Raw genomic sequence first — 24,897 nt, 5'->3', positions numbered from 1 at the left:
CAGCGCTGACTTTGCTACCTCCCCTAAGTTTTGCTATGTAGTGTTTTCATTTTCATTTGCCTTAATATATTTCCTATTTCCCCCATAGTTTCTTCTTTGACCCATTATTTAATTTCCACAATATAATTTTCCAGTCTCCCTCTGTTACTGACTTCTAGCTTCATTCCACTGTGATCAGAGAAGACATATCATACGATTTCAATCTTTTTACATTTTTTGTGACTTAACATTTATTTGGTCTATCCCAGAGAATGATCCACATGCCTACTTTCATATTTATTTGAATTTTTGTAGTGTATTATTTTGAATCCCTTCTCAAAATGGGACTTCTCATTTTTTTGTCTATCTATTTTTTATATTTTTTGTGATTACTATGGGGAGTAAATTTAATATCCTAAACCTATAATAATCATAGTTGATTTGATACCTAATTCACCTCAACATCATATGCACACAGTTTCTCTACCCATCCATCCCCTCATCCTTTTGTTGAACTTTTTACAAATTATAACTTTACACATCATATATACAAAACCATGGATTCATCATCACTTTTATGCATTTGCATTAGTCAAATAATACACAGAACTGGCATTTACAAAACTCACATGGTTCCCTTTGCTGGAGGGCTTTATTTCTCCATGCCACTTTCAACCATTGTCTGGTGTCCTTTCATTTCAGTCTGAAGAACTCTTTTTAGCATTACTCACAGGGCAGATTTAGCGGTGATGAACTTCCTCAGCTTTTGTTTACCTGGGAAAGTTTTAAACTCCCCCTCATTTTTGAAAGACAGTCTCACTGGATACAGAAGACTTGGTGGGCAGTTGTTTTCTTTCAGCACTTTAAATATTTCATCCCACTGCTTTCTTTCCTCCATAATTTCTGATGAGAAATTGGCAATTAATCTTATTGGGACTGCCTTGTACATAGCATATTGCTTTTCTCTTGCAGCTTTCAGATGTCCTTGGCATTCAACAGTTTAACTACTATGTGTCAGGTCATGGTTATCTTTAAGTTTATCCTGTTTGGGGTTTGCTGGGACTTCTTGAAATGCATAATCTGGATGGTAAGGCAGAGACAAGTTTCCAGGTTCAGTCTTTCTGGTTGCCACCCAGGACACTGGCCCAGACATACAGACACCCCAGTATGTGCGTAGGGGTTACTCTGCTCTCTGTGGAAAAGGACCAGGGACCCACAATGTAGTTAGGCTGGCTGCTGGGAGGAGATGGGAGAAGGGACTGCAAGGGCTCAGGAGTTTTTCTTATCTTCAAAGCTGTGTTTTCTTGAATTGACCCTCCTCTAGTTAATGCAACCCTTTAATTGTTTCTGGAGTTTTGATGATGATGGCCCTGCCAGTTTTTGCTATTCAAAGATTTTGTGGGGGAACAGCACCTTAGAGTGTCTTACACCACCATCTTGGTATAATGGGGCCTATGTAATCAATTTTTTCTGTCTCTTTTTTTAGAGCATATATGTAGAAAATTTCTCTATTTATGTATTTTATTTATTTATTTATTTTTACCTTTTCAGCAGTTTATGAGAAAATTTATTAAGTACACAAGCAAAGTGAGCATGCAGGCACTCTCACAAGATGAGAAAGGCAAAGAGGCAAGAGGCTCTGGCATTGTAGGGTCGTTTGCTTTTTATTTTTTAAACTTTTTTTTAATTGTATAATATACCATATATAGAAAGCAAAGAAAGAAAAAAGCAGTAGTTTTCAAAGCAGTTACAGGACAGATCCAAGAGTTTGTCATAGGCTAACCATACCATCCTGTCAGATTTTTCTTCTAGCTGCTCCAGAATATAGGAGGCTAGAAGGAATAAATATTTTTTTATCATCACAATCGACTTTTTGTGTGTGTGAAAAATAACATATATACAAAAAAAAGCAATAAATTTCAAAGCACAGCACAACAATTAGTTGTAGAACAGATTTAAGAGTTTGGTACAGGTTACAATTCCAGAATTTTAGGTTTTTACTTCTAGCTGCTCTAAGATACTGCAGACTAACAGAAATATCAATTTAAGTGATGCAGCATTCATATTCATTTATTAACCCCTGCCTTCTCCAATACCACCTTTGATCTTTCTGTCTCGCTCTTTAGGGGTATCTGGGCTATGACCATTCTAACTTTTTCATGTTGGAAAGGGCTGTCAAAAATATGGTGTAGGGAGATGGAACTAGCTGATGCTCTGGAGAGGCTGGGCCCTCTAGGTTTCAGGACTTATCTGGTCTGGGGACCCATATGGAGGTTGTAGGTTTCTGGAAACTTTGTAGAATCTTATATGTTGCTCTAGGTGTTCTTTAGGATTGGTAGGAATGGTCCTGGTTGGGGGTTGACAGGTTATGATAGCTAGCAAGGTCTACCTGAAGCTTGCATAAGAGCAACCTCCAGAGTAGCCACCTGACTCTATTTGAACTCTCTCTGCCACTGATACTTGATGAATTACACTTCTTTTCCCCCTTTTGGTCAGGATACAATTGTTGATCCCACAGTGCCAGGGCCAGATTGATCCCTGGGAGTCCTCTCCCATGCTGCTAGGTGGACTTAGGGCCATTTGCTTTTATATATTAGCTTTACTTACTCCCTTCCCCCTTCCTTATTCAGGGCTGTCTCCTACCCTTCCTTCTCTCCAGGGTGGTGCCTGGTACTAGATAGTTCCTTTGGGTGGGTCGGTCGGCTTCACCCTTCTTCACAGATGACTCAATCAGGTGGGGGTCATTTGGCTCCCAAGTTTTGTTCTTTGTGAGGTAGTTTTCTCCTTGAGACATGACTGTTTTTGGAGTTTGCTCTTTGCTTAGCAAGCCACTGCCCTAATTCTAGTCCTGTATCATTTTCTCATTAAGAGGACTTACCCTGCATCATTCCCTCATTAAGGGGACCTCTAACTTCCCTTAATCTTGAAGGAATTTGGGTTGATGGTCCATCTTCTGCAATTGCTTCAAGCTGTTGGTGGGTCGCAGGCCCTACTTGTGGGAGGATAGTAGTTTCTGGCTGTGCTTCTGATGGTGGTTGGTTGAGTATGGGGAATCACAGCATAGCCTCTGATGAGGAGACGTTGGTCGTGAAAGGTTTTTCATCTGGAAGGAACAAACTTGGTAAGAAGTTTAAAAATGCAGGGGTCAATCAATAGCAAGAGGAGGACACAAGTGAGTGGGCCTAGGAGAGGCATTAGCCAAGTGAAACTGGGGAGAGGGAAGGAAATGACCATCTTTCAGGTCCGAGAATGAATTCTAGCTGGGTGGCTCATTCCTGCTTACCTGGGGAATAAGAAGGTGCATTTGGCAAGTTAAGGGGTGCAGGAATGAGGCTTAGATAGGGCTTGACTGATCAGGCTTTGGCTTTGGCTACTGTGTGGGCCCCCTTATTTCCTCGAGAGATATTATTTTTTGATGGCTAGGGCAATGAAATACTGCTATTTTTGTTGGCAGAGCATGGCATTTAAGAGATTGAATATTTAAATATTTCATCCAGTGTAGAAAGCATTGCTCTTTCTACACTGCTGCATGAGCATGCAAGATTAGGAAAGCAACGCTTTATCCCTTTTCTTCATTCTAGAGCTCAGGTAACAGTGATTAGTTCTGCTTTTTGAGCTAAAGCCCCTGGGGAGGCAGGGCTTTGGCTTCACTCTAGTTTGGCTATCACATTCTTTGCTTTCTTTGTGTTTTGGTTAATACAGCTACTTTTAGAAAGAAAAATATTTGAAAAACTATAGCAGAAGTTTTGTCCTGTTTTATTTTCATACATTTACTAGGGTTAGGTTAACTAACAGGTTGATCATAGTTTGTATACTTGCCTTGTATCTCTTTTAAAGTTCTAGTGTTTAAGATGAAGATCTGATTTATAGCCTACCATGTGTACTTTTAGAGAACACTTAAACTAGTGTAAGTGACAAGTAAGCTTGGTTATTATACAGATAAGTATTTGGATATAACATGGGCAGTGAGAATATTGCTAAGTTTTTAGAAATTTTATACAATTTCTAAATATATGAGAAATTTTAGCTTAACAGAAAGAAAATTTCTTTTAATTATTGTAATATATTAAAACGCTTTTTATATTAAGACTCATTTTAGCACTTTACTTTTATAAGGTGAGAGAATAAATGTTTTATAATAGTTTTTCTTTAAGAATGAGAAAAGTTGTCTTCTGAAATAAAGGATAAGGTCAACAGAAACATTAAGAGCTTATTATTTTGATGTGATATAAAATCTTCATCTTTTAGACACACTACTCAGATGATTAAGAAAACTTTTTCCTAGCTTTTCCTTAAGAACACTTTAACAGAGAGCAGCAATGACCCTGATAGACAATTCATTTTATAAATGCTCTATAACTTCTTGTAGTCAGCAGTAACTACAGACAAAACCTACTTCCTCAATCTCTCCACAACTTTCCACACCCATTTAGGGCTTGGACTTGGCAATGCACTACAAAATTTACTTTTTTAAAACTTCTACAAGTTTCTATATCTATCTATAGTTTGTATAGATGGAGACAAGCAGTAATGGCTATCAAATTCACTTAAGCTTTCTACAACTTCCCATATCTATTCAGTTAGCAATGACTATAACAAAGCTCACTTTTATATTAGGAATATATTAGTTCACAAAGTTCACATATTGCAAGATGGTATTTTGAGGCAGCTGGAGGCCAGTAAGCTCTGCTGCTTAGGCATTTTTAAGGAAAGATATGGGGGATTATTTTGAAACCCATGGGGCAGCACTGTCTAAGTGAGTAGGGTGGGAATCTTATTTTTAAGTCCCTGCCATTCAACAGCAAATATGTATCGATGTTAGGGTGAAAAGGGACACAAAAAATGTGTTCTTGAGGTTTAGGATTAAAAACTTGCATGTGGCCAGGGTTGCTTGCAGGCTGGCACTGGGATGCCTTCATCCCATACAGGTGGGTTTGCTTTGGAATGCTGAGAGGCCTCAATTTGGTAGGTGCCTCTGGGAAAACAAGGGTAAACCCTCGCTGGGTTTATTAGTCTTAAGGTGGCCCCCAGGGAGTAACGATCCCTACCTAGAAGAGGGGGGGGACACTCAGGGACAATGAGAAATTGATGGGACACCAGAATGTCCTCACGCCTATAAATGGGAGGGACAGTGAAGGTTTAGTTTTGGCTTTACCACCTACTCCCACAACTAGGCAAGTCCAAGTGCGTTATGTTGAGTGGCAGTTCAGAACAGAGTAAGTGGCTCAATTTAGTTAAGAAATCAGTAATTTTACTTCTCTAACTTGTCCAGATGTGAAGTTAGCAGAGCTGACAGCAGAGCCTTGGGTAACCTCATTCTTCTTTGTCACAATCAGGGCTCAAGGGGCTGTCCCTGGGCCCAGGTTGTGGCAGCTGGGGCAAGTCCCCAGTGGATCCTGAGGTCAAGGGTTGTCTCAAGGTGCCTGGCATCCCCTCTGCCAGCAGCCCCCTGACTCTCAGTTGAAGCAGGGCCCTTGAGGCTTGGAGTCACGATTTGGATGACCTTGAGAGGACACGACACTGTTCCCTGTGACAGCAATAAGCTAGGCCTGTGCTCTGTTTTTTTTTTACTTACTTCTTTTTGCCTTCTCCTCCTTGGCCTCCTTTTGATTGATAAAGACAGAAGAGGCATTTTGTAACAAGTTAGTCATGGGAGTTTGAGGGCCTGTGGTGAGCTCTTGCAGCTTTCTCCATATGTCAGGGGCAGACAGGCTGATGAAATGGGTGCTCAGCAAAATCTGACTTTTCCTGGAAATCTGGGCTTACATTAGTACATTTTTTAGGGCTTCCACTAACTTGTCCTGAAACAGAGCCAGGTTTTCCTCTTTCCCCTGAGTGATCTCCCTTAGTTTATTATAATTAACCGGCTTGTGGTGCATTTTCTTATGCCTTTTTAGCAAACAAGTATTTTCTCCTCTAATGGAAATTGAGACATGAGCATAACACAAGCAACAAGTCCCTCTCAGGTCCTTGTCTAGATAGAAAGCTATAAACATTTGGGCATAGAGAATTTCTGACTACTTTCCCTGTTATTTACAAACTGGAGGATGGTATTGTAATTGAGAGTCCCATTGGAGTACTCCCTCCCCCCCTTTTTTTAGCTTATATTGTCTGTTGGCATTTCCCATTTTCTCTGGAAAAGGAAATAGAGAAGTTTATAGACACAGGTCAGGAACTCTAACCCTGACCTTTCCTAGAATTCCAGGACAATGCTCTTGAGAAGTTGGGGACTCAAACCTTGTAATTTTTTAAAATACTTTTATTGACAAATCTTCACACACAGACATTCCATATATGGTGTACAATCAATGGCTCAACAATATCATCACATAGTTGTATATTCATCACCATTATCATTTTTTAGAACATTGGCAGAATGTTCTAAAAAACATATATACCATACCCCTTGTCCCTCCCTCTCATTGTCCACTAGTATTTCAATCTGCCCATTTTACCCTTTGTTTCCCCTATTATTTATTTATTTTTTAATCTTTAATTTTTTACTCATCTATCCACACCCTGAATAAAAGGAGCATCAGATACAAGGTTTTCACAATCACACAATCACATTGTTAAAGCTATAGAGTTATACAGTTGTCTTCAAGAATCAAGGCTACTGGAACACAGTTCAACGGTTTCAGGTACTTCCCTCTAGCCTCTCCAATACACCATAAACTAAAAAGGGATATCTATACAATGCATAAGAATAACCTCCAGGATAACCTCTCGACTCTGTTTGAGATCTTTCAGCTACTGAAACTTTATTTTGTCTTATTTTTCTCTTCCCCCTTTTGGTCAAGAAGGTTTTCTCAATCCCTTGATGCTGGGTCCTGGCTGGTGCCAGGATTTCTGTTCCACATTGCCAGGGAGATTTACACCCCTGGGAGTCATGCCCCACATGGTGGTGGGTGGGGGGAATGGTGGCAGTGAGTTCACCTGCTGAGTTGGCTTAGAGAGAGACCACATCTGAGCAACAAAAGAGGTTCTCTGGGGGTGATTCAAAGGTCTAATTTTAAGTAGTCTCTCCTTTGCAGGAATAAGTTTCATAGGAGTGAACCCCAAGATCGAGGGCTTAACCTATTGAATTGGTTGTCTCCACTGCTTTCAAGAATATCAGAAATTCTCCAAATGTGGAAGTTGAACATTTCCTCCTTCCTCCCCAGTACTCCAAGGGGACTTTGCAAATACTTCTTCATTCACTGCCCAAATTACTTTGAATCTATCAGAGCATCACACTAACCTGGACAAACCAACAAAATCTCATGCCCTTTTCAAGATTTCATGTACTTATGGTTTTCAACTAAACTGACCATGCAAGTTAACTTAGGAAATGTACTACCCAAAATATAAATTTTGTACCAAATAAATATCTCTCCCTTTAGTCTCACACAGAAGATGGAGTTTTAAAATATGACAGTATCATTTTTACTGTTTTCTTCTTTTTTTTTCTAATGGCCAATTTATTTATTTATTTTATAATTATTTTTTCCTCTTAGGGATTTTTTAAAAAACGTTTGTTATTATATAGTATAACATATATACAAATCAAAGAAATAAAAAAGCAATAGTTTTCAAAGCACTCTTCAACAAGTGGTTACAGGACAGATCCCAGAGTTTGTCATGGGCTACCACACCATCCTCTGATATTTTTCCTTCTATCTGTTCCAGAATATAGCAGGCTAGAGGGCTTAAATATTTTCTTATCGCAATTTACTTTTTTCCTTCTTTTTTTGTGAAAAATAACATACACAAAAAAGCTATAAATTTCAAAGCACAGCATCACAATTAGTTGTAGAACATATTTCATAGTTTCACACGGGTTACAATTTTAGGTTTTTACTTCTAGCAGCTCTAAAATACTGGAGATTAAAAGAGGTATTAATTTAATGATTCAGCATTCATATTCATTTGTTAAATCCTATTTTCTATGTATAACTCAATCATCATCTTTGATCTTTCCAGACCTCTCTTTAGGAGTGTTGGGCTATAATTCTAAATTTTTGATACTGGAAGGGTCTGTCACTAATATGGGGTAGGGAGATGGAACTATCTGATGTTCTGGAGAGGCTGGCTGGGTTTCAGGACTTATCTGGACCAGGGACCCATATGGAGGTTGTAGGTTTCTGGAAAGTTACTCTAGTGCATGGAATCCTTGTGAAATCTTATATATTGCCCTAGGTGTTCTTTAGGATTGGCTGGAATGGTCCTGGTTGGGGGTTGGCAGGTTATGGTTAGGTAGCAGGGTCTACCTGAAGCTTGCATAAGGTAGCCTCAAGACTCTATTTGAACTCTCTCTAACACTGATACTCTATTAATTACACTTCTCTTCCCCCTTTTGGTCAGGATGGAATTGTTGATCCCATGGTGCCAGGTCTTAATTCATCCCTGGGAGACTTTCACCCCTGGGTGTCTTGTCCCACGTAGGGGGGAAGGCAATGATTTCACTTGCAGAGTTGGGCTTAGAGAGACCGAGGCCACATCTGAGCAACAACAGAGGTACTCCAGAAGTAACTCTTAACCATGCCTACAGGTAGTCTAAGCTTCTCCGCTATCTACATAAGCTTCACAAGAGTAAACTTCATGATCGAGGGCATGGCCTACTGATTTGGGTGTCCCTAAAGTTTGACACAGTATCGGGGATTCCCGATGGTAGGGTTTAATAGTTCCATATTCTTTCTCCCCCCCCACTCAGGGGATTTTGCCAATACTTTTTGATTATCTGCTTAATATACTCTAGGATGTTTCCAGGCATTACAATAATCTCTACAGGATTCAAGGACCTCTTTCTTATTCTGTGCTCCCTGTGCTTCAATTGTCCAAATGAGCTACACAGATAGGTTGAATTAGAGTATGCACTACAGAAAACTTCAGTTCCAGATCAAACAAACCTTTCTTCCATTGGTCTCAAAGAGTATGTGTGGTACTAAAATATAGCCACTGTCTTCCTTACCCCTATGTTCTGAATTACTTTAACCCCAACCCGTTTGGCTTCGTTCTGATCTCCAAATATCAGGTCATATATATAAAACAGCCTCTCAAAATCCAGAAATATTAATTACCACTCCGGACTTAATGTGTCTGCTCTAAAAGCGTACAATCTAGGCCCCTGTTTTTCTTTACTCTGTTTTCTGATTTACTTTAGTTCTATGAAGATCAGCTTTTCTCATTTCTCTTACTTGATGTCTGATCACTTTTTCAACTTTTTAAACAGTTCCTGTATGGGGTAATGCTGACTTTCATAGCTTCAGAGCTGTAACTTCAGAGTCTCAGATGTCATATTAATACTCAATGTTTCTGGGAACAACCAAGTTATATACAAATAGCTCGGTATCTCAGAATTTAGAAACAACAATTACAACTCCTAAATAGATGTGACTGCTGTAAGAGCTTGCAATCTAGGACACTTTACAATAGGCCCCAACCTGATAATCCATGTTCTCAACTTTAGTTCACCAAGTTTTAAAATTATAATTAGTCAATATGATTGAAGCATGGTAGTATTTGTCTTTTTGTTCCTGACATTTCATTCAACATATAGTCCTTAAGGTTCATGCATCTAGTTGTATGCCTCACAAGCTCATTCCTTCTTGTGGCCACTCAGTAGTCCATGTATGTATACACCACAGTTCCCCTTCTGTTCCTCAGTCGATGTACCCTTAGGCCACCTCTGTCCATTGTGGATCATGATCACTGTGCTGTAAACAACAGTGTGCAAATGTCCACTCGTGTCCCCACACTCAGTTCCTCTAGGTATCACTGAGCAATGGGCAAACCCTGTACTTTGCTGAGAGATGTCTGGACCCACACTTCTGGGGCATGTCCAAACACGACTCCAACCCTGCCCTGCCTCTCCGCTGGCCCAATGCTCTGGGAACACCGGGAGTGAAGTCGCCAGGTGTTTCTGGGAAGTTCTCCCCTGGGAGATGTCTAGACCTATGGTCCCAAGGTTGGGGGTGGTGAGGACCACCCCACCTGGTGCTCCCAAGATATCTTTGTCCTCTAAGTTTCCTGTTTCCTGAGGGCTAAAAAGTGAGCATGCTCTAGAAGGGGAGCTTTATATTCGGCTGCAAGGGGTCTCAAAGAGAGAGAGAGAGAGAGAGAGAGAGAGAGAGAGAGAGAGGAAGAGAGTGAGAGAGAGAGCCATGAATTACCAGTCCACACATTGGAGAGATATTGCTCAACATCAAATATGTTTCCAGATTCAGTTCCCAGGTTCTTGGCTGTGCCATGAGAAAGAATGAAAGGGCATAGCACAGACAGAATGAGTAGGTAGAAACTTTATTGAGCACACATGCAGAGAGGTTGCATGTGGACACTCTTGCAAGATGATAGAGGCAAAGAGGTGAGAGGCCTGTACCTGGTTTTCAATCTGCACCTAATATGAGAGATGTCAGTTGATGAGACTAAGGATAAGAAAACCAGAAAGTAAAGTTCTGACATAGTCTGGAAGTGTAATAACCTGGACATAAAAGACACTTGCAAGAGCAGGGAACTTTGCCAGACATATGGTATTGATCCCCAAATCTAGAACTGGCTTTTCTCTTCACTGTTTGAAAAGAATGAGGAGAACTTCCAGAAGTATATTCATTCTTCAGTTAACAGATCTTTCCAGAGGGGCCCAGCACTGTGCTAGCTCCTGAAGGTAATATGAAATAAGTATTATTCAAATCATGCCACTGTGCTGGTTTGAAACTACTGTGTACCCCAGAAATTTAATCCTGATTCAATATTGCAGGGTGGAATCTTTTTATTAAGTTGTTTCTATGGAGATGTGACCCACCCAATTGTGGGTAGGACATTTTTATTAGGTAGTTTCCATGGAGATGTGTCTCCACCCGTTCAAGGTGGGTCATTTACTAGAGACTTTTAAAAGGGAACCATTTTGGAAAAAGCTTGAGAGTCAACAGAGAAAATACAAGACCCAGACATTTGGAGATGCAGAAAGTAAATGCCCCCAGGGAAACCAGAAGCCAAAGACGCCAGCAGATGCTAGCCACATGTCTTCCCAGCTGACAGAGGTATTCTGGACCCATCGGCCTATCTTGAGACAAGGTATCTTTCTCTGGATGCCTTAGTTTGGACATTTTTATGGCCTTAGAACTGAAAACTTACAACTTAAATAAATACCCTTTTTAAAAACCATTCCATTTCTGGTATATTAGTAAATCAAAACACCACTGAAGAGTTTATTAACTGCATGGAACTGACCAGTTGGGAATAAGCTAGAACAAACACCATATAGTAAAATACCAATGCAAGGCTGCATGTACTTAAATTTTGAAATAGTGGTAGACAATATTTGCTTTAAGAATTCAGTAAAGGGGGTTCCATGTTAGCAGGAATCAAACAGGGAAATCTGTGAGTGTCATGGTATAAGTGAAAGAATACTGGTCTGGAGTGAAAACTAAGTTTCAGTCCATATTTCTGTTTTTTATATATATATTTTATTTTTATTTTTATTTTTTTCTCTCTATTATCATTTTATTTCTTTTTCTGTTGTCTTGCTATTTTTTTTTCTAAATCAATGCAAATGTACTAAGAAATGATGATCATACATCTATGTGATGATATTAAGTCCATATTTCTTGTCTTCAATTTTCTGAATGGTCAAAGTAGGTAGAAATCAAAACCTCTTAAAATGGAGGCACTTACATGATTTCCTACGAATGATCTCATGTTCTTCCTACACACGTGTGCATGGGTAGGTAGAGGGTGGTGGAGGGTGTGAGGGAGCAGTATGGGGCCTTGCACTGGTTAAGAGCATGGTCTGTATCAGAGAGACCCGATTTAAATCCTGGCCCTCTTTGAACAAATTACTACATTTTAAGCCTCTGTTTCCACATCTGAAAATGGAGATTTGTCATTAAAGTACTTCCCTCGTGAATTTATCATGAAAATTAAATGAGATCATGGATGTGAAATACTAGTACTCCATGAATGTTGGCTTTCATTATATATGGTTTAAATTTTAGTAAGGCAGGGAGGACAGAAATTGCTATCCCCATTTGTTCTAGTTTGCTAGCTGCTGGAATGCAATATACCAGAAATGGAATGGCTTTTAACAAGGGGAATTTAATGAGTTACTAGTTTACAGTTCTAAGGCCAAGAAAATGTCCCAATTAAAACAAGTCTATAGAAATGTCCAATCAAAGGCATCCAGGGAAAGATACCTTGGTTCAGGAAGGCCGATTAAGTTCAGGGTTTCTCTCTCAGCTGGAACGGCACATGGTGAACACAGCATCATCTGCTAGCTTTCTCTCCTGGCTTCCGATTTCATCAAGCTCCCCGGGAGGCGTTTTCCTTCTTCATCTCCAAAGGTCACTGGCTCGTGGACTCTCTGCTTCGTGGTGCTGCAGCATTCTCTGCTCTCTCTGAATCTCTCCTTCTCCAAAATATTTCCTCTTTTATAGGACTTCAGAAACTAATCAAAACCCACTCAAATGGGTGGAGACATGTCATCCCCTAATCCAGTTTAACAACCATTCTTGACTAAATCACATCAACCAGGGAGATGATCCAATCACAGTTTCAAACATATGGTGTTGAATAGAGATTATTCTACCTTATGAAATGGGACTTATATTAAAACATGGCTTTTCTTAGGGGGCACACTTCCTTTCAAACCAGCACACCATTTCCTTTCTAAAATTCTCATTCTAAGAATCAGTAGGGCTCTGTGATTGAATATAAGAGGGATGAATAAAAAGTTACTCCAACATTCTGAGTTTGGGTGATCTGGAATATGTTTCATTCGTTAGTAAATAGTTATTGAGTCCCAACTATATGTCAAGCACTGTAATAAGCATTTTACATTATTATCTTATGAAATCTTTACAACTAACTCTATGAGACAATATTAGCCCAGTTTTATTAGATAAGAAAATTGAGTCAAAGGGAAGTTGAAAATAGTATCATTGAAAGATACAAGAGAATTAAGAGTGAAACCTAGTTTGAGGAGTATAGATAGGTAGGTAAGTAGATTTTGACAGATGGACAAATAGGGAGAAAATCAATGCCTATGCAGATACAGACAGACCTCAGAGATATTGCAGGCTTGGTTCTAGACCACTGCAATAAAGTGAGTATCACAATAAAGTGAGTAACATGAATTTTTTAGTTTCCCAGTGCTTATAAAAGTTACATGTATACTATACATAGTCCATTTAGTGTGCAATATTATTATGTCTAAGAAAAAACCAATGTACATACCTGTTCTAGTTTGCTAGCTGCTGGAACGCAATATACCAGAAACTGAATGGCTTTTAAAAAGGGGAATTTAATAAGTTGCTAGTTTACAGTTCTAAGGCCGAGAAAATTTCCCAATTAAAACAAATCTATAGAAATGTCCAATCAAAGGCATCCAGGGAAAGATACCTTGGTTCAAGAAGGCCAATGAAGTTCAGGGTTTCTCTCTCAAGTGAGAAGGCACATGGTGAACATGGTCAGGATTTCTCTCTCATCTGGAAAGGTACATGGAGAATACGGCGTCATCTGCTAGCTTTCTGTCCTGGCTTCTTGTTTCATGAAGCTCCCCGGGAGGCGTTTTCCTTCTTCATCTCCAAAGGTCAATGGCTGGTGGACTCTCTGCTTTGTGGTGCTGCAGCATTCTCTGCTCTCTCTGAATCTCCGAATCCCTTGCATTCTGCAAAATGTTTCCTCTTTTATAGGATTCCAGAAAACTAATAAAGACCCACCCAAATGCGTGGAGACACGTCTCCACCTAACCCAGCTTAATAACCTCTCTTGATTGAGACATCTCCAGGGAGATGATCTAATTACAGTTTCAAACATACAGTACTGAATAGGGATTAAAAGAAATGGCTGCCTTTACAAAATGGGATTAGGATCAAAACATGGCTTTTCTAGGGTACATACATCCTTTCAAACTAGCACAATACCTTACTTAAGATGTGGCACAGAACTTCCTAATATAGCTTACATGAATGGCTTAACTGAACACCATCAGCACATGGAACCTTGAGCAGGGCATAAGATTTTGTAGGTTTGTCCAGAGTGATGCCCCAATAAATCCTAGAGTGATTTGAACAGTGAATAAAAAAGTATTTGCAAAGTCCCCTTGGGGGAATGGTGAGAAAGGGGGAAAATTCAACTTCCCCAAGTGGAGAATTCTTGATATTCTCACAAGCAGTGCAGACAACCAAAGCAATAAGCTGAGTCCCCAATCTTGGGGTTTGTTCATGTGAAACTTAACCCCACAAAAGATAGGTCAAGCTTACTTAAAATTAGGCCTATGAGTCACCCCCAGAGAACCTCTTTTGTTGCTCAGATGTGGCCTCTCTCTCCAGCCAACACAACAAGTAAACTCACTGCCCTCCCCTGTCTATGTGGGACATAACTCCCAGGGGTGTGGACCTTCCTGGCAACGTGGGACAGAAATCCTAGAATGAGCTGGGACTCAGCATTAAGGGATTGAGAAAACCTTCTTGACCAAAAAGGGGAAGAGCGAAATGAGACAAAGTGGCAATGGCTGAGAGATTCCAAACAGAATAGAGAGGTTATCCTGGAGATTAGTCTTACGCATTAAATAGATATCACCTTGTTATTCTAGATGTAACAGAGAGGCTGGAGGGAACTGCTTGAAAATGTAGAGCTGTGTTCCAGTAGCCATGTTCCAGTAGTCTTGAAGATGATTGTATAATGATATAGCTTTCACAATGTGACTGTGTGATTGTGAAAACCTTGCGTCTGATGTTCCTTTTATTTACCTTGTCAACAGATGAGTAAAACATATGGAATAAAAATAAATAACAAGGGGAACAAATGTTAAAATAAATTTAGTAGATTGAAATGCTAGTTATCAATGAAAGGGAGGGGTAAGGGGTATGGTATGTATGAATTTTTTTTTGTTGTCTTTTTATTTCTTTTTCTGAATTGATGCGAATGTTCTAAGAAATGGTCATGATGATGAATATGCAAGTATGTGATATTGTGAATTACTGATTATATATGTAGAACGGAAAAAAAATGTGGCACAGAGACAGAAAGTGGGCACATGCTGTTGGAAAAATTACACAGAGAGACTTGCTTGACTCATGTCACCACAAACCTTCAATTTGTGAAAAACAGACTGCAAAGTGCAATAAAGTGAAGCACAATAAAATGAGGTTTGCCTGTATATTGAAAGAGATAACTACTGAGAAGGTTTTTGAGCAGCCAGCTTTCTAAACTCAAGACATCTCTCGAGAGTGGATAGTTGTAACCAAAAGAATAAGTAAACAGCTATTGACAAAATCCTACTTAAGGAGACATGAAGAGACATTAGCGAAGGAAATACTTAAGTATAATTTAAAGACAAGTATACAATGGCCTATAGTACTCCAAATCTACTACATATTCATGTAAAAAGAAACATAAATTATAGAAAATTTGAAAAACAAATCTGCTTTGGGATTTTCCTGGATTCAATCTGAGAAGTAGCTATTATATTTAAATACTTCAGGATTTAGTGTCTTTGCTTGATTGTATGTCTTTGTTCCTTCCTTGCAGTTCTGGTGTTTTAAACCAGCATCTATCTCTGGCAACCTCTTTGTAGTTCCAATTTCAACTGCCTTCTTAAGCAAATTAAACATTTTTCCTTTATGAATTCCATCCATATTTTCTTCTAAACCACAGTGTGGGCCTTATCTTCTCCAGCCTTTCTTCTAATATACATTCATTTTGCAATATTTTTGAAGAACCTTCTATAGGAAAGGCAGTGTTTCGGGTGTGAGAAGAAAGGGTGGGAGACTTTAAAAAGTAGACATGAGATTGCTTCAAGACCTAGGGGTTTCATGTGCTTGATCATGTTCAGAATCAATCAAGAATCAATCATTTCCATCAATTTTTTTTTTTGCATGGGCAGGCACCAGGAATTGAACCTGGGTCTCTGGCATGGCAGGTGAGAACCCTGCCTGCTGAGCCACTGTGGCCTGCCCCATCAATTCATTTTTAAATGTGTAAGGAAACCCTTTGTAAAATTAGACTTGGTCCTGTTGGGTTTTTAATTACCCAAGTTAATGTGACCTTTTATCTAGTCCCATGGAGATCCAGATTTGTAGGACTCGGCAGTCTTAAACCAGATTTCTTCCACAGCTTTTTGGCCCATGTCAAACATTTGCTGTAAGTGCTTCCATCCAGTTTTTGCAGTAATCATGAGATATTCTTTGTTTTCTGGGTGTAGCTGGCAAGAGTATGCAGCCATGACAAGTGACTGACAGAAACGACTGCACACAAGGAGAAACAAAGCACCCCTCTCCTCAGTTGTCAGTGGGATTACACTCTCAAACCCTGCAAGGACATGACCTCCTACTTGTATAGGATTCTTGCTTTCAATCATCATGTACATGATGGTAATTGCCACTTCAAACACATAGTAGCCATAGCTCATGTCACCAAAGTCCAAAATCCCAGAAACTTGATATACAGCATCTCCAAATGGTGAACTGTTAGAGTCTATTAAAATGTTATGGTCATTAAGATCTCCATGATTGATACCTGAGAGCAGAAAAATCAAACCATGTAGAAACAGTTATTTAAAACCCCAGTACATTCTTTCTTTTCTCTTTTTAAGCCAAGCCATGCAAATAATTTGATGAGCAGTCAGAGATAAAAGGCTACACCCTACTTTTCTTGAAATAAAATAATTTCATCTGAAAAGGATAAAAGGAGTTTATCCTTTTAGTTTTTGGTTGTTTTTCTTTTAGTTTTTGTTGCTCATTAATATAAGTCCAGGACATGGGGGCTGTACTAACTGCAAACATCTGATACTGACTACTCGAAAAGTACTGGGAAAGGTAACCTGCTCAAAACAAGACATGTTTTAAAAGAATATAAATATATATTATTATAGGAAGCAAATAGACTTAGAATCGACCAGTTGTGGCTTTATCTTATCGTAGGATTTATAAAAATGTTTCTGATGAGATGGTATTTCTTCAGTTTTCTGATTAATGGAAGAGATCATGATATCTTAAGCCTGTACTACTCAGCGTGGTATCTGTGGCCAGTGCTGGTCCAAACCGTTTGTACCAGTCTGCGATAAGATTAGAACAACATCTGAGAGGGCTGAGAGAATTTTATAACAGTTTGACAACCAAGAGTGTGGCCTTGTGTCACTGACCAGAGAAAGGCCAGTTTGGGTCTTGTCAACCTCCCGTGGAAAGTCACAGGTGGTGCCATGCGCTCAGGGCGGACAGAAGCAGGGAGACCCTCAGGAGGCCACTGCAATAAACCAGGTGATGGCACTAACCAGAGGGCAGTAGTAAAGCTGGAGGAAAGTGGTTAGAATTAAGTTTTCTTTTGAAGTTAGAGCCAATAAAACTTGATTGATGTGGATGTCAGGGGAAGAGCGAAGCCAAGGCTGATGACCCCTGGGCTTCCTGGGTTAGCTGGGTGAATGCCAGGCACCATCTTAGTGAGGTGGCGACACCTAAGGCGAAAAACAGGTTTGAGGGAAAGAAGGTGAACTCTGCTTTCATGCTACCACATTACATTCATTGTGTTCTCACCAAGTAAACAAAGGGCATGAAGGACACATTCTGCCTTGTCCTGCGCCTTGCTAGAAATGCCCCCACATTTCCTTGCCCTTTGACCAATACTTCATGAAGGGCCAAAAGGCTGGTTACGTCAAGATATATTCCCTAGATACACTCTTGTCCAATTTCACAGGGAGATATGTACTAGAGTGTTCACTGTAACAAAAAATGAGAAACAACCTACAATTCCACTAACAAGAGAATAAACACAAACATTATGTTTAGTCTAATAAATTATGGTATAAATACTATTCATCAGCTAAAATCAATGAGCTAAATGAATTGAAGAATTTAATATTGAATTCAAAAAAGCAGGTGGTAGAATGATATGCACAGTTAGATGCTATTTATATAAGCTTGAAAATATGTTAAACAATAGTGTATATCATTTATAAATAAATGCATCTGTAGTAATGATATTAAAACATGCATGCAAATTCAATAGGGAGGAAAGAGGGAGAATCCTGTAAAGTTCAGAGGGGGCTTCAAATGAGTCAACTTTATGGAAAAAAAAAGTGTTATTCTTTTAAAAATAATAGGAGCAGATATGGAAAACTTTGCAGATACGATAAAGCCAAGTTGTACTTCCATACTTTTCTGATGGTTTGAAATTTGATAATTTAAATAGAAAGACAGACACCTATTTGATTGAGGAAATACTCACATTCTCGGAAATGACTTAGTTTGGCCATTACTTCATCCTTGAACAGCTGAATGATCTGCTCCACAATCTCTCGATTTCGATTCTGGCCCAAGGCATCCATGTATTTCTCCAGAAGAGGGACGTTTCTCAGATTCCAGATGAAGTTCTCCCGGTGAAGACTACTTAATTTTGGGTGATGGAATTTCTAAATAAAATAACAAAAAGGAAACCCTTAGATTCCTGACAGGGCAGTCACTCCTGAGCCATCTGCCATATGTAACAGGCTACACTCTTGGTGTAGCCCGGGCAGTGCTTCAGGGTGATTCCTAGCATTCCCTCATTGCGATTGACTTGTTCCATTTACATTAACCACAAAATAGTAATAACAGGATTTGTATAGGATCTCATTGTTTTGAGAGTACATTGCCTTCTCATTTGGGACTCATAACTGTCTGGAGACAGTATTATTATTAAACAGTTTTCAACAGGAACTGGAAGCAGCTTTAAAGAACTCTGTTCTCATCCCCTTGATCTGACCCTCCCACCCCAACCCCTTGCTGCCTGACCTCATCTACTACTCTCTCCTGTGCTCGGTCTACCCCAGACACACTGACCTCCCCACTGCTCAAGGAACCTGCCGGGCGGTTTCCACCTCACAGCCTACCTGTTGTGAAACAACAGGAGGAAACCTGTTGTTTCCTCCTTCTGAGACAATTGTTCTCAGATATCCACATGATCAGTGCCTTTGTTTCTATGAGGTCATTACTCAAAAGTCACCTGTTTTGTGAATACTTCTAGACCCTCTATCTAAAACTTCAAAATCCTCGCCAATTTCATATCCCTCTTCTTTGCTTAGTTTTTCTTCTTGGCACTTGTTGCTGTCTAATATTCACTGTAACTCAGTTATTTATCTTAAAGCCCATCTTCAGTTTTGTGTGGTTTGTTCACTGTTCCCAGACATGGAACAGTCCCTGGAATACAGAAGGCTCTGCTCAATTAATATTTGCTGAGTAAATTAATGTTCGTTGAATAAAAATGTCTGGAATTTAAAGGGCCTTTAGGTTTGACCACTCTATTGCTGCCATTGCACAAACGGGGAAATTGAGGTTTAAAGATGAGTTGCTAGGAAGGGGCAGGCGAGGACCCACATCATACAATGCAGTAACTCTCAAATATTTTTGACCACGACTCATAGTAAGAAATATATTTTACATCAAAACCCAGTATACAGACACGACATATATGAAGAAAAATGCTTTAGTGAATGACACTTAAACCATTACATTTGATATACTCTAGTGTTTTATATTTTATTCTGTTTCTTTAAAAATGTAACTCATGACCCTCGAAATTGATTTCAACACTTCTCATGACCTGGAGTTTGAAAACACTGAGCTACTATAATCTTTTATGCTTCTATTATCAGTCCCATATCCTTGCCAAGTGGTTATCCAGTCTCTGTTGAATACTTCCAGTGGAGATACTTTTTTACCTTATTCAAGTGGCTCTAACTATGTTCCTTTTGCTGACCCAAAATCTGCCTCTCTAACAGGGATGATGCCACTGGTTCCAGCCAAGACCTCCAGGGCCATGTGGAAGAGGGTCAGTCCTTTCCCCACATGACCGTCCTCTAGACACCTGAAGACAGCACTTTTGCTCCCTCTGCGTTTTCTCTTCTCCAGATTTAACACTTCTATTTCTTCAACTATTCCTCACATGGCTTCCTCACCTGATGTGGTTTTGAATCTCTGTACCACCTGGTGTGTCAAATGCCAATGAGGATCACTCTGCTGAGCAGACACTGAAAACACTGTTAGGAATTGTGAGTAGGAGAGTGGGACTGGGACTAGGTATGCAGATGATGGTAAAGGAAAAATATAATTTTTATCTTTCTACCATGTGTATATATTCTTATTATTATTATTTTGGGTGCATGGTCCAGGAATCGAACCCAGGTCTTCTGCATGGAAGGTGAGCATCCTACCACTGAACCACTCATGCACCCTATATTAATTTTCAAAAAGTAAAAATAATACTCTTGTTGGGTTTCCAGTGAAGTACAGTCTACTCAAGGAAGGCTCTGAGGCAGCTTCTGAAACATGGCACCATATCAAGGCACCCTTCAGGACAAGTTCTAAACTCCAGTATGGAGTAGGAGTCCGACAGATGTGGGTTTCAGTTGGCTCCACCACTTAAGAGCAAACCACTAAACATCTCAGACTTTGGTTTCCTTAGCAGTAAAATTAGGGTATTAGCACCAACTGCACAATCTATGAACTGAATAAAACATGAAATTTTTTTAAATGTCATACATATAGGTACTCAATAAATATTTGTTGACGATGAATATTGTACCTGACTGCCCTGACTTCTCTGGCCTTTTTCCTTCTGACTCCTTGGCATACCAACCAGAATTTCCGGTCAGCTCCTTGTTAGTCAGCTCAGCCTACCTGCGGTCAGCTTCCTCACGCACCAGCCCTCTCGCCCCAGCTCCCATTTCCCAAGCACTGTGCTTCCTCTAGTACAAAGGTCTGATCACAGTCTTATTCATAAGTCTGCTCTATATTTTCTTCTCTCCCATATTTAAATGAATCTCCTGATACTGACCTCCAGTCTATTTTTGGGCCAAACAGCAACCAAATTCCAAGACAGACTAGTTGGTCCCTCACCTGCCTACACTTTAGTCCTGGCTCCTATAGTCCCCAGGGCTCCTGCTACTCTGGATGTTCCAGAACTGCCCAGCTACTGAAAGCCTCAATGGACAATCACATCCCTAGCAAAGCAGTAGACAGCCTCGGTCCTACCTACTAGGCTAAAATACTGCACTTGTGTGTTACCTTTTATAGAATCCATGGATCCTAGCATTCATAGAAAAACTAAGAGCTTACCTCCTGCAAAGGCATGGTGTGAGGGGAGAGGAGGGAATGGGCATTGGGAATAAAGCATGCTAAAATGCACTGCAGTACCAAGAGAGGAATGATTTTCTTGGTTCACTCTAGAACTCCCTTCCTCCATAAAGTAAGTTGCACAGCAGAGCTACAGGTGGTTAATTGCACAGCGGAACTCACTGTCAGCAATGATGTGATGAAATCTCCCTCTGAAGACTGTTTGCCATTTCAGAATACAGTGGGAAAAGTTGAAACTTCATTGGCACATGAGGTACAAGAGTGAAGCCCGCAGAGAGGGTAAAAAGACAGGTAATGGAAAAGGAGAATGCATATTTGTTATATAACAGGCCCTCATTTAAACTGCTCATTTAGAACATCTGATTCAAAAAACGATAGATTTTAATGAGCATTCCAATCAGTTTAAGGGATTTTCTAAATAAAATTAACATGAAAATATATTTAATTAGAATAGGCTAATTTATTCCAGATTACATTAATGTTCACAAATGGATATTTTAAAGAAGTCGGATTTGCTTCAGCTTAATTTAAAACTATTTCAAGAGAAATACTTAATAATACATTTACCCCCCACTTATAAAACCCTGCACTGCTCAATGATGAGTACTGTAAGCACAGAAAAAGTTCTATCGTTTATAAACATTTGCCAAGTACCAAATATATACCAGGAGCCGCAGAGGAGTGTGAATTTATGGAATGGATGAGTTAGTAAGGAATGTAAGAATCATCTCTAGGTAATGGGATTATTGGTAACTTAATTTTTTCTTTGTATTTTTATCTGACTTTCCTTAAATAATGAGTCATGTAAGATTTTTTTTAATCAGAAGAAAAGGTTACTTCTGTTTGGGGATAAAAAGGATAAATGACTAAATTTAGACTTCAAAATGGTTTTCAGCTTCTGGCCAAGATGAAATAGCAGGACCAGATTTAACCTATGTTCTGAAACAGCTAAAATACTGGAAGTGATGGTTTGAAAGTTATTCAATATCAGGCAATGAAGGACAGTGATCCCTGAGTGATGGGAAACAAATTAGGTGAGCCCTATGAATGTCACAGCTTACTGCCTTGAGAGAATTTCCGGGCTATGTTGCAGGGAGGGGACAACCAAGTGGAGCCCAGCAAACTCCCTGAGTTGAAGAGGCAGAACTGAGAGTCCAAGGAGACCAAAAGTAGCTAGAGTTTGCAGAACAGAGTACCAGAAAACAGAGAGTGAGGACACTAGAGATTTGGAGAGTTCCTCCCGAGAATTTGACAGATCTGTATATGAGCATAAGGAAACTACTCAAAGCCGGGGAAAGAACTGCCTGAAGTGATTAGAGGGAATAATAGTTGGCACTCAGACATGGCTGGGAACGGTGCCTGTTTCTACTAACCAGACTGGAAAACCTCCTAATACACAGGATGCTAGGTAGAGAACGCACAAGGGTCTTGCCTTAGTAGTACAACATAATTATCCCTAGACTATAAACCGAGCCTTGGTCCCCCCTAACAAATCTTAAAACAAGACTCAAAGGGAACAAACTGTTTCCAAGTAACTCAACTACTTTCACTCAAGGAAGCTTAATGAATCCCAAGCATAAGAAATATGAAGAAAATTGCATCAAAGCACATCAAAATAAAATTGCTCAAAACCGGTGATATTCTTTCTTAAAAGCAGCCACACATATACACGCACAAGACACATTATGTTCAGCAGAACAGAGGTACGGATCCAACAACAACTGTCAGAAACAGTGTAAGTGCAAACAAAGTGGAGAAATGTCTTTAAAGTATAAAACAAAAAGACTGTCAACCTAGTTTTTCTCATGACAATATCTTTAAAAGATGAAGGTGAAACAAAGACTTTTTCAGATATATAAAAGCTGAAAAATTCATCATCATCAGAACCATATTAAAAGAAATGTTAAAGGAAGTCCTTCATGCAGAAGGAAATGAGACCCGATGGAAATATGGATCTACACAAAGGATGAAGAGCACCAGAAAAAGTTAACACATGAGCAAATAGATAATATTTTTTCTTATTATTTATCTTTTTAAAAGACAATAAAAAAAGACAACACTTTAAACAAAAATAATAACAATGAATTTGGGGGCTTATAATGTAGGTATAAGTAAAATGTAAGACAACAACGGCATAAAGACTAGGAAGGAAGATACAGAAGTATGCTATTGAAAGATTCAGATACTATGCAGGAAGTGTATAATATAACTTGAAGGAAGAGTGTGTTAAATTATAGATGTATTCTATAAACCCTAAATCAACCACTAAAATAACAAAACAAAGAGTTATAGCTATTAAGCCAACAAAGGAGATTACTCAATCCAAAAGAAGGCAGAAAAAAAGAGAAAATTAGGGAAGAACAGATGGGACAAACAGACAATAAATAGAAAGATGACAGGCTTAAATCTAAGCATATCACATTAATAATCACATTAAATGTAAATGGTTTAAACACCCCAATTAAGAAGCACAGATTGTCATACTGGATTTAAAAAAAGCAAGACCCAGGGGCGGGCCGCGGTGGCTCAGCGGGCAAAGTGCTTGCCTGCCATGCCGGAGGACCTCGGTTCGATTCCCGGCCCCAGCCCATGTAAAAAACAAACAAACAAACAAACAATAAAACAAGAAAATGTTTAAAGATGTTTCCCTTTCTTCCTTCCTTCCTTCCTTCTCTCTCTGTCTTTCCTTCCCTTCCTCCCTCTCTCTTTAAAAAAAAAAAAAAAAAAAAAAAGCAAGACCCAAATATACACTTTCTACAAGAAACACACTTTAAGTATGAAAACTGTAACGTAAAACAGCAACAACAACAAAACTGTAATGTAAAACAGCAAAAAATGTGTTTCACTAATTCCCAGGAAACTACAAATATCAAGTTTCTGGAGCAAAAAGAGTAAAAATCCAATTTTATTGTTAGAGTGTTCCTAGCCCCATTGCATCTTTTCACTTAACTTCCACTAAGACTCTACTTTACTTCTTTCTCTAAAGCCCCAGCCAGATAGAAAAGAAACTATGTATAGAAGCAAAGAGCAGAAGCAGGCAAGCTGATTCCAGCATCCACTAAAGGAGCACAATGTGAAATGAGTAGGGGCTGAGCTGCTTTCCTGTGTAGTAAGTAGCCTTAGCTTCCACATATCTCAACACCTCTTGGACCCTATCTTAATCTTCCCCTGTTCCCATCCTCTCAGTTCCCTACTGCAGGCTATGGAGGCTACCGTATGACGGATACCAGGGCGGTACCCTACCTACTTTAGCATGGAGTTGTGTCCCAGGAAACAGAGGTTAGAATCCATGTCTTGCTCAACCCCTCTTTCTCCCATGGCTTAACATTAATTCAATCACCAGTTCTATCTCCTAAATAAATCTTGAACCTTTTCTTGGTTTAGTCCCTTGACTACTATATTAGCTTCTAAGATGCACTCCCTATCGCCAGTCTGCCTTTCTGCTAATCTAAATGCCATATTAGCCCCCTGGGTAATTTAAAGTAGAAATTATTGCCTGTTTAAAAACCTCCCAATGTCCTAACTGGCTACAAGACAAAGTGCAAACTTCTAAGCATCCTATATAATGATGTATTTCATAGTTGAACTCCACCCTACTTTTTCAGCTTCAGCTCCATCTCTCTCAGGTATGAACCATATACTCTAGCCACATTGAATTACTCAGAGTTTCTGGAACGTAGTCATTTTTCCCTCCATGAATTTTTACATACACTTCCCTTTAGTTGGAATGCCCTTCCTCCTTTTTTCTACCTGACTGATGGATTCTTAACTTTTAAGTTAAGATATTATCTTTTATATAAAGTCCTACCTGAATACATTCTATATGTTTGATATT

The 24,897-nt window shown here is 39.3% G+C and overlaps 1 protein-coding gene across 6 annotated transcripts in view; it reads right to left on the bottom strand.

The window, feature by feature from the left end:
• Positions 1-537: 537 nt before the first annotated feature.
• Positions 538-24,897, bottom strand: part of HYKK (hydroxylysine kinase) — a 42,857-nt gene continuing 18,497 nt past the window's right edge. For 2 of the 6 annotated variants that reach the window (XM_077128581.1, XM_077128582.1), the window contains 2 exons: positions 18,178-18,361; positions 5,107-16,473 (listed from right to left, as the gene is read on the bottom strand). In XM_077128581.1, coding sequence (XP_076984696.1) covers positions 16,010-16,473; positions 18,178-18,361 — 648 coding nt within the window. In that variant the 3' untranslated portion in view covers positions 5,107-16,009. Of the gene's footprint in view, positions 3,083-5,106; positions 17,408-18,177; positions 18,362-24,897 lie in introns of those variants that run through there. The other 4 variants (XR_013162498.1, XM_077128584.1, XM_077128585.1 and 1 more) reach the window with 4 other exon arrangements.

This window comes from Tamandua tetradactyla, chromosome 14 (genome assembly GCF_023851605.1).
Source record: "Tamandua tetradactyla isolate mTamTet1 chromosome 14, mTamTet1.pri, whole genome shotgun sequence".
Taxonomy (NCBI): Eukaryota; Metazoa; Chordata; class Mammalia; order Pilosa; family Myrmecophagidae; genus Tamandua; species Tamandua tetradactyla.
This window is presented reverse-complemented; position numbering and strand designations above follow the sequence as displayed.